The following is an 11054-nucleotide window of genomic DNA, read 5'->3' as shown; positions in this document are numbered from 1 at the left end:
AATGCCGAGCCAGATGTCTAGTTCTGTGCCAGAAAAAGCCAGGTGAGAGGCCTGACCATTTGTGAGCAAGGCTTTACCACATCTCAGTGGGCAGAAACTGAGAGTGGGCAGTATTCAGTTCTGAAGACAGGTGAAGGACCTTCACCAGGGGTGGATGTGCAACAACAGCAGCAAAAGAGGAAGGTGGGGAGCACAGGCTGTACTCTCTGAAGCAGCGACACAACGCTGATGAGTAACAGATACTCAGAACAACAAGGGTGGGGGCAGGGGCATTGTTTCATGGTGGCTTTTTTCTGAGTGTTCAACACCAGCATAATCCCCCTCCAGTTTAAATCCATGGTCCAGCTTTGATCTGAGTGACAAAAACTACAAAAATGTCAGGTATTTCATCAAGTTTAGAAGGTTTCTGGATTGTGTGTGGAAGACAACTTCCTGACATAGCTGGTGAGGGAGCCAATCAGGGAAGGCTCTCTGCTGGACCTGCTGTTCAGGAACAGAGAAGGACTTGCAGGTGATGTGAAGGTTGGGGGCTGTCTTGCCCATAGTGATCATGAAATGGTAGAGTTTTCAATTCTGAAGAAGTAAGGAGGGGGTTAGTAAAACTGATACCTCGGTCTTCTGGAGGGCAGACTTTGGCCTGTTTAGGAAAGTGGGTTGAGAGTCCCTTGGGAGGCAGTCCTGAAGGACAACGGAGTCCAGGAAAGCTGGACCTCCTTCAAGAAGGGACTCCTAAAGGTGCAGGCCATCCCCACTTGCCAAAAGGTGAGCCAGCAGGGTAGAAGACCAGGATGGCTAAACAGAGAGCTTTGACTGGAACTGAGGAAGAAAAGGACAGTCTATGGCCTGTGGAAGAAGGGGCAGACCGCTCAGGAAGACTATGAGGCTGTGCAGGGAGAAAATTAGAAAGGCAAAAGGCCAAAGCCCAAATAGAATTTAATCTGGCCTCTGCCATAAAAGACTATAGAAAGTGTTTCTGTAAAAACAATAACAGCAAAAGGAGGGCTAAAGAGAACCTCCATCCTCTACTGAATGTGGGGGGAAACACAGTGACCCAGAATGAGGAGAAGGCTGAGGTACCGAATACTGGTTTTGCCTCAGTCTTTAATAGTAAGACCAGTTGTTCTCTGAGTGCCCAACCCTTGAGCTGGAAGACAGAGATGGGGACCAGAATCATAGTCCCATAATCCAAGAGGAAATGGTCAGTGATCTATTGCACCACTTAGATATGCACAAGTCTATGGGACAAGATGGGATCCACCGAAGGGTACTGAAGGAGCTGGCGGAAGTGCTCATCAAGCCACTTCCCATGATTTACCAGCAGTCCTGGCTAAGCAGGGAGGTACCAGTCGACTGGAGGCTAGCAAACGCGATGCCTATCTACAAGAAGGGTCAGAAGGAGGATCCAGAGATCTACAGGCCTGTCAATCTGACCTTGGTGCCAGGAAAAGTTATGGAGCAGATCATCTTGAGTGACATGATATAGCATATATGGGACAACCAGGTGATCAGGCCCAGTCAGTATGGATTTATGAAAGGTAGGTCCTGCTTGGCTAACCCAATCTCCTTCTATGATAAGTTCACCTGCTTAGTAGATGAGAGAAGAGCTATGGCTGTTGTCTACCTAGACTTTAGTAAAGCTTTTCACACTGTTTCCCACAGCATTCTCCTGGGGAACCTGGCTGCCTATGGCTTGGATGGGTGTACTCTTAGGTGGATATAAAACCGGCTGGATGGCCACGCCCAGAGAGTGGTGTAAATGGAGTCAAATCCGGTTGGTGGCCGGTCACAAGTGGTGTTACCCAGGGCTCAGTGTTGGGGCCTGTTCTCTTTAACATCTTTATCAATGATCTGGTTGAGGGGATCGAGTGCACCCTCAGTCGGTTTGCAGGTAATGCCAAGTTAGGGGGCAATGTTGAACTACTTGAATGTCAGGAAGCACTACAGAGGGATCTGGACAGGCTGGACTGATGGGTCAACGGTGTGTTGCCGGTCACAAGTGGTGTTACCCAGGGCTCAGTGTTGGGGCCTGTTCTCTTTAACATCTTTATCAATGATCTGGTTGAGGGGATCGAGTGCACCCTCAGTCGGTTTGCAGGTAATGCCAAGTTAGGGGGCAATGTTGAACTACTTGAATGTCAGGAAGCACTACAGAGGGATCTGGACAGGCTGGACTGATGGGTCAAGGCCAGTGGTACGAGGTTCAACAAGGCCAAGGGCAAGGTCCTGCACTTGGGTCAAAACAAGCCCCTACCCCTGTAATTGGCACTGGTGAGGCCACACCTTGAATGCTGTGTCCAGTTTTGGGCCCCTCACTACAAGAACGACATTGAGGTGCTGGACCATGTCCAAAGAAAGGCAATGAAGCTGGTGAAGGCTCTAAAGAACAAGTCTTGTTTAGCCTGGAGAAAAGAAGGCTGAGGGGTGACCTTACACTCTCTGCGACTATCTTGAAAGGAGGTTGTAGTGAGGCGGAGGTCAATCTCTTCTCCCAAGTAACAAGCAACAGGATGACAGGAAATGGTCTCAAGCTGCACCAGGGGACGTTTAGGTTGGATATTAGAAAAATTTCTCTACAGAGAGGGTTGTCAAGCATTGGAACGAGCTGCCTAGGGAAGTGGTGGGGTCACCATCCCTGGAGGGATTTAAAGCACATGTAGACCCCTCAGTGGTGCTAAGGGACATGTTTCAGTGGTGACTTTGGCAGTGCTGGGTTAGCAGTTGGACTTGATGATCTTAAAGGTCTCTTCCAACTAAAACCATTCTGTGATTCTGTGACGTCTCTTCTTGATTTCTTTGCTGATTGATTTGATGTGAGTGATGAGACCTGGACTGCTTCACATACACATTCATAAAACTAGTCAAGTATTAAAAAAAACCTTTAAAGTTCAATACAACATGAGCATTGGGCTAACGGATTCCACACTAAACCTGAAGAAAAGCACCAAAGACCCGCAGCACACTCACGATTCCATATCGACACTTTCTGGTGCAGCTGCAGCTATTTGGATTCAGTACATCAAAATAAAAATGCAGATGTAACCGCAAGTTCAGTTCAAAGGATTTAATTTTCTACTTACCTGCAAGATCTTTTTGTTGTGGGATGCACCACCAGTAGCCAAAATCCTTGTTCTGGGCACTGCAATGCAATACAACACATAGATCAGACTGAAAGTGCACGTTGCCAAGATTTGCACTACTGAACCGAACAATGAGAACAAGGAGGTGGGAGTCAGATGGTCTGGGCTCTCGCTCCATACCTCTAATTTACCTTCTGTAAAAAAGGAGATAAGGCTAATTTCCCACTGTTCTGAGGCACATTAGAACACCTCCTTAGAAGAGGTAATATAAATACTGCAGATCTATTATTATTTTAGTGCCATCAAAGCCAGGGAGATTTGCAAAAGAGATATACAATAAGAAAGGCAGAGTGTTGTTACACTATGGCTCTGGTTTGAGGTCGGATTGGTTTGGCTCATAGTTGTATATATACAAACTGACAGATAACCTTTAAAACCAGCAGTATTTTCTCAACTTATCTCCTCGTGACGTTCACAGTCAGAGTTCACTGAAACCTGGCAATCCCTATACGCCTGAACGACAAGGAAGTGTCTCAAAAGGTAATTAGAGATGGTCTAAGTCACTTCAGTAAAATAAAGATCTGCATCTTCATCCAACGCAAACCCACTGCTTTGGAGATGTTAAAAAAATTACCCTGCACTCTTTAGTCCTTAAAGAAACCCTTCCTTTCTTCTCACATCTCTGACTATCTGTCCTGTACCTCGTTGTTTTTTTGTGTGCACGCTCCTCTGGAGCACAGCATGCAACAACCACATATCCATCCATAACCACAACTCAGCAAGGCATTATGAACATGAGCAGTCCACATGATCTCAGTGAAATTCTTCAAAGGCTTACAACAAAATAAATGCATAAATACTTTGATATCATGTACTTTAAAAATCTAAACACTTAACTACCCTGATTTATGACAGTAATAAGTGATATCATCATGTATATCCTCCCAAAAGGAGAATTTTACTGTGGTTATTGCTTTGTTATCTGAACCTCCTTTAAAATAAAAGCTCAAGATAATCTATTTCTCACATGGCAAAGTTGGACAACTTATACTGGTGCCCTAAATAACTTATTATCATTTATTCTTTCAAGTATCTTAATGATAAAAGCCCTGAGGACAGAATTAGAAAAAAAGAGAAGATGCAGCTCACCATGCGCTTTCTAGACCCACATCTAGGTGCTCAGGTGGAGTCTAAGACCCAGACAAAGCATTGCATGAAGGACCCTATTTTACTGAAAATTTAATTTTATTTTCCTCTTTGGAAGATATTCAGTGATGCACAAATTGGGTTTTAAAAGCCATTAGAATCTCTGTCAATGTCAGTAAACAAATAAAACAAACAGCAGAGTGATTCCTCGGGGAAAATAAGTTTCAATTATACCAACGCAGAGTGACAGATCCCTGCCAAGATTATCACAACAACATAATAGCACAGAAACCAGTGAAAAATAACTAGTAAGCCTCTGTTCCTAGAAACCAAACTGAACTCTAAACGATTTGCCCAGTAGACACAATTCTGTCTTGCTAAACCTTGTTGTGAATATAAATTCTTGCAGAACTACCATATCCAACATGAAAACAACACATTTCAGAGACAGCCAGCAAGACAGAATGAGTAACAAACGTGTTTGCTACACTTCACAGAACCTAAAACCCAACCACAAGGCCTGCCTGCTCTCCAGTGCCTCTGGAAAGGGGCTTTAAATAAACTGCTGGGCTCTTACCATCAGGGAAGAATGGTGAACATTATAAAAGTGGTAAAGCCAAACAGCAACCACCCCTGTGAACACTGCAAACACAGCTCAGCTCAGCTGCTTCTCACGCTGCCATCCATATGCCAGCTCTGTGTCTCAGGGCTCCTGCTCCACAACTTTCCAAATGTTTCGGAGCTCTGTCAGTATATATTGCTGTTTGCTTTCACTGGCACTGTAACTGATGGACCAGGCAGGGCTGATCGGTACCTTCTAGCTGACTCCAGTGCCCCTGTAACAGACAACATGTTGGCACTAGGAATCGAGGACCGGACAGGAGCTTTACTCCTTGCTAGGTTTGGGCTACATTATCAATTTAAGCCATAACTAATTCAAGATAATATTCTATAAAATTCTATATAAATAAGTTACCATAAGAAAAGTAGGGGTGAATTTACAGAGCACTAGCTATTCGATACAAACCACTCATGAGTATGCATTTACCTTACTATTAGCTGAGGTAGGAATCTACCAAGAGTGCAAACAGATCTCAAGTCTAAAAGCTGATTATCTGCACACCCATCTTAATCCACGCTAATTCTTTTGTAGCAAAATACTAAGAATTATTTCAGAACAGAGCTAACCTACTTGATAAAAGAAAATAATTTACACTGTGAAGTTTCTAATGCTGATTGACATCTCAAGTTCTGCATTAGATCAGCTTGTGAGTGTGAACACACACAGACACGCAGTAAAAAAACCCAAAACCCTACGATGAAGCTACACGAAGGGCAAAACCATTAATTCTCCTCCACTTCGAATAATTAGGATGGTTTGCTTCACTGAAACCTATTTCAGTAGGAAACAGCCTAGTGAACCCCAGCCATCACTGTCTGATAATGGAATCTGACCCACTGTACTGGTGGGCCTGGTCCATCCAGACCACGTGGAAAGGTGATCTTAGGTGAACCCAGTGCACTGCATTTCCAGAGGCACCTCTGCGTGCAGCCAGAAAAGAGGCAACAGCTTCCCTGGTTGAGTTTCAGCCACTTCTTGAAGATGAGGAGTAGGTCCCAAAAGAACTTACCTGAATTTGCTGAATTTTAGGTTTACCTCGTATTTCAGACTCTCTCCAGAAAGTGAGGAAGATGCATTGATCACTGATTTCAGGGACTGTCTTTTTAAAGCAATATTGTGTGCTTTACTGAACGGTGGACATTTGCTCTGAGATGTGTAATTGGATACATCTTATAAATAAATAAAGCAAGCCCATCATTTATGTATACGGGGCATTAACAAAGACATCATTCATCCATCACTTGTGCTGTTCTCAGCCAGCTGTGTTTGAATCTGTCAGGAGCTACCATCTATCCCCTACGGCAGTGCACAGAAAGAGCTTAAATACAGTGTTACTAAGAAAAAAAAACAAAAACCAACTGTAGCAAACATAATTCATGAATACAACTATTTGACAGCTGAGAGAATCAGATTTAAACATTTTTTAATTAAAAGCTCCCTGCATAGCATCTAACCAACCAGTTTTTTCCTTCCTATTTAAAAACTAATGATTTTTTAGAGAGCTGATGGAGAATTTTAACCCTATCTAGAAAGCGCTTGGAGATGCATGTGGCTGGTGTCATCCTGCAGCGTGCACATCTTCTACAGATCTATTATTTGCTTTGGAACGTGGCAACTGTCTAGTGAAATTCAGTTAAATAATAATGCCCACTGGACAGGAGGAGGGGGGAAGACCCAAGTAAAGAAGTTCACTTATGTGGGATGACCGAGCATAAGGCCCTTTCCCACACAAGGATGAGAAGTTAGCCTACGCCACGTACGTTACTTCTCACCCCAAAACCGCCATCCTGCCTTTCAGAGAGATCCAGGAAGAACTGAGTGATGTTAAAGTTCATCTCCCAGCTCTTGTTTTCAGCCAAAATATTGCTTTCATTGAAAGGCACGTGGGGAAAAAAAATCTGTCACTGAGACAGAAATCAGTGTTATTTGTCTTCAGCCGTTGTCAGTGGTCCCAAAAAGACTGATGCCTTCCCAGAAAAGCAAGCAGTTTAAGCAGATTAAGACAAAAAGCAGAGGGAACACCAAAAATTTTTAGAAAGTGCAGACTCAAAGAGCACTGCACAAGTGGATTTGGCAAGTGAGAAGTGGAACCAGTAACGCAGGGCGAGTCTCCCCTGAGCAGCCCGACAGCCCCTCTAACGGTCTGGAACATAACTGTAGCTATTAAGAAAAATAATCACATATACAACCTTGCATCAATCGGAAGGTTAGTGCTGGTAATTAGCACCCAAAGTCTGCTGCCACATCATTTGTGCAAGGAGACTGGTAGTAGAAATTCAGCCTCCTGCTCTGTTCCACCAGGAGTGAGGTCAAATTGGATTGCGAACAGGTCTGGATGCTGAAATCGATGGGATGGCTCCTGACCTGAGGGCGTTTGGACCTGGCTGTATTTCAACTGGACAGTAACAATGTGCAAGTCCAGAATTTTGCTGTCTCATGAGCCACAAAGTCCGAAAGCACAATCTGACCTCCCATTTGGAGGCCAAAAACTCTTCAACTTCTTCACCTAAGTTTGCAGTGCTGCACACAGCCCCAGTTTGTACCCCAAGTTTTGACTTTCAAAACTCCTAAAAGCCATTTCCAAGGCTTCATCCAAACAACTTCATAATGTCTTTCTCATCAAAACTGAATCCATAAATAAAACAGAACAATAGAACATGCATTCAAAAAGCGGCTGATTATGCACATGAACCCACGCCAGCTACAAGCATGATTGCGAATAACTGCAATTTACAATTTGCAAGCAACGAGAAAAGTATCAGCCCCTCCTTTATTTCTCTGATTAACTCCAAACACTGTAATTTCAAAAAAAGTATTTTCTAGCTTTTCATTCAAGAAGAAAAAAACAAAAATACATGATTATTTTGTCTCACTTATAAAACAAACGTTCCAAAATGGTCCTCCTTGCATAGTAACTCTTCCAACATTCACGGTAATCTTTCTTATTCATATAAAGACTGTGAACTAAACTTCTGCTACGGTAAAAGGTTTCTCTTGTCTATTCCCTTTTAAATATGAACATGTACAAGGTACTGAGTGCCCTTTACGTCCCTGTGAGTTCTAGGACTGGGTCCAAAGGCCCTTCCTTCTCCACCTCTTCGTGCTGCATCACTTTTGACATCTCCAAGTATTTCATAACACAGAAAAACAGACTGCCACAAACCAGCCTTCAGCATACCACACAGTATCTACCTGACTGAGGCAAAAGTAATGGGAACTGGAACACACTTCTTATTTTTTCTTGTCCTTTTTTTTTTTTAATTTTTATAAATACAACTTCCCAACTGAATAAATCACCAGTTTGAAGCCAAATATTCAAACAGATTCAGCCACATTTACAATTCTAAAAACAATACAGTAATTCATAAAAGCTATTCAAAAACTCTTTTTAAGAAGCATTTCTGACTTCCACTTTGAAGTGTCAGTTAATTTATTACAGAGAAAAACAAGCCATGTTTGCCATATGGGTTGGATGCTTTCTTATAAGAAAAGAAGTTTTCCTATTTCGTAGCATGCTTTAATTTCACTGAGGGTTTCCCTTGCTCAAGTGTATGTCAGAAATTTTCCAGACACAGAATTTATTCTTATTTTTTAAATGCAGTGCCTGGGGAAGAAAAACAACTTTTAAGGATAGAATTGATCATCAGCCTCTAAGGCTACAGCTACTATCACACCAGCTGTAATTCAACAGGGGAAAAAAGCCTTGATTTTCTCAGCAGCAGTGACAAATACGGCTAATATTCTTGACGTTTATGCTACTTACATAGATAAAGTCTCTACAATGATGTAGGGGAGAACAGGCATGAATCTTCTTGCTCACACTGCTGTAAGGCAAGAATAATACCACTAAAATGAGCAGACCTAATAGCACACACCTAAGTAAAACGGAGTAGGAATGGTATCTGTAGTCAAGACTCGTTTGCTACTGATAGTGTAGGTCACCTTATATTCTCAAGCAACTTCTAATAGCAGAAATTGTTCTTCATGAGGATGCCAAACTCGGCTTTCCTAAGCCCTTGCTTCAATAAAGACAAAACTGTGTTATTTCACTGCCTGAAGCTTAAAGACACCAAATCACCGAAGTTGGAAAACCCTCTTAACCCAGCTCACTTCGGCTCTGAATTTCAAATTTAACGTGGACGCAAAGCCTTCCCCTTTTCGAGATTTCAGAAAAAATAAACACAGAAAAGTACATACATAAATTCTCTCTTAAGAGCACCTCGAATTATTGCAGATCACCCAGAAAATACACACAGCCTAAGATGTACTACAGGAAACAGAATCTACTCAAGGTACGACCCCACTGACAGTTCACCTTCACTGACTTCAGCAGAGTTACACAGCACAGAAAACTTTGGTACGTGAATGGTAAAGACTTATTTGGGAACAAGCAGATCAATAGTCATAACACTGTTATAACATACACATCGACACACTCGCAACAAGACCTCTGAAATATTTGCACTTCTTGTAGAAATACTGCAGAGCTGCAATTGTTTATCAATATTTTTTTTTTTGAGATCTCTATTTGACAGAATATTTTGATGAAGTCTGGGATGAATTCCAATGGTGATGTATAGAAAAAAAATCTGCAACTCAGCACTAGAGTTTACAGCAAGGGGGGAAAAAAAGCAGCAGATTCAGACCAGAAGTTTTTGTAGATTTAGGCTGAATATTTGGAAAAATACTTCTGTGAAAGTTTTTCAGGGAAGAGATGGAAAATAAATTAGAAGGACCACTTGAAATCTGTTTGGTCAAGAGTGATAATGTATTTGGGGGCAAATCCTCTCCTGAAGACATTATTACTAGAAGTAATTGAATATACCCTTGCTCTCTCTACTTTGTGTAAATTCTTAGTTCTGAATTAATTTCTTGAAGAAAAAATAAGTAATATATTTCATGAATTACTAAGGTAAAACAGGTTCATGTACCAGGGAACTGGTTTACATCAGGTTTAATTTTGTGGTTTTTGTGGCTACTCAGAAATTTTCATGTTTTGTTACCCCAAGTTTGGATATGGCAAGGACTGTGAAACTTAAAAATAGTTTGTATTGGGGAAAAATACTGATCACCACAAAAACTACTCAGCAGTTGGCCAAACATCCATAAAATAGCCAAGGCTCCAACTGAAGGCATCATGTAACAACATGCAACCTGCTTTGATTTACCCCATGCTTCCACAATTATTCACTCTTTGCAACACCTCTGCCTTCACCTTCCACTGCAGAATTCCTGTTGTTCAGCAAATAAACGAGAGATCTGGAACCAATGTGACAAATTAATTCTCAAAAAATATTCTGAAGCAGGTGGTACCAGTCTGAAAACAAAACCTAGAGGAAATCCAAGCTTGGCATTTGAAATCTAGCCATTGCATCCAGCTATAAATAACCTATCTGCAGAGAGCTCCAAAAATGTAACACATCAGAGTGGACCATCTGCTTAAACAAGATCACACAACTTTCACACAGGGATCCCAGCATCCAGCCCAGCTCTGTATTCACTGAACTACAGTCCTCTGACGAAGGCACGGGACCTCAGCTGAAGGACTCAAAGTGACAGAATTTACTGAGTCTACTGGCTGTTTTCATGTTTAATACCTTTACATTCAAATATTTGCACTTTTCCCGTAAGAGAGATTTTTATTTTTTAAACTTCTGATCACTTGGTCTTCGTGGTTTTAGCCTTTCAGTTAAAACATTACTATAGAACTAGGTTTTCCCTTCAAGTTTTGGCACTTACAGACCACAATTAAATTGCATTTTGTCCTTTTTTATAAGCTAACAACATTAAGTTCTGATAGTCACTCAAAGACCACAAACACTGATGCTTAGTGCTGCTGGTATACTACCAGTGCCCAGCAGAAAAGTCTTCACCATTGAAACCACTATCAAAAAAGAGCAGAGTTAGTAAGAGTATTAAAAGTAGAAGTACCTGCCACTGCATGCTGTCAGTTCATCTATCCAAATATTTAGTAGGAAAGTGCCAGTTTATAAAAACTCCTGATAAATCACAGAGAACCTTGCACTAGAAAACCACCTGGCTTCTTCTTTGAAGGTCTGTAGATCCAACAGACACACGCTTGCAGGTCCTGTGGTAGGAGGTCAGGCGTCCTATGGTCGCCACTGCAGGAAGCCTGGAGTTCAGGAGGGCTCTGCACTGAGCTACACATCAGTGCCTCTGGGAACACTGGAAACGCAAACTTAAAATTC

General features: G+C 42.0%; 1 protein-coding gene across 1 annotated transcript in view; it reads right to left on the bottom strand.

Annotated features, from left to right (window-relative positions):
* The window catches only part of XYLB (xylulokinase homolog (H. influenzae)), a gene marked incomplete at its 5' end in the record, with an annotated part of 83948 nt that overhangs the window by 13854 nt on the left and 59040 nt on the right, over positions 1-11054 (bottom strand). The window contains one exon of the mRNA XM_010136651.1: positions 3078-3136. Coding sequence (XP_010134953.1) covers positions 3078-3136 — 59 coding nt within the window. The remainder of the gene's footprint in view (positions 1-3077; positions 3137-11054) is intronic.

The sequence above is a fragment of the Buceros rhinoceros genome, unplaced genomic scaffold, assembly GCF_000710305.1.
Source record: "Buceros rhinoceros silvestris isolate BGI_N320 unplaced genomic scaffold, ASM71030v1 scaffold1695, whole genome shotgun sequence".
NCBI lineage: Eukaryota > Metazoa > Chordata > Aves > Bucerotiformes > Bucerotidae > Buceros > Buceros rhinoceros.
This window is presented reverse-complemented; position numbering and strand designations above follow the sequence as displayed.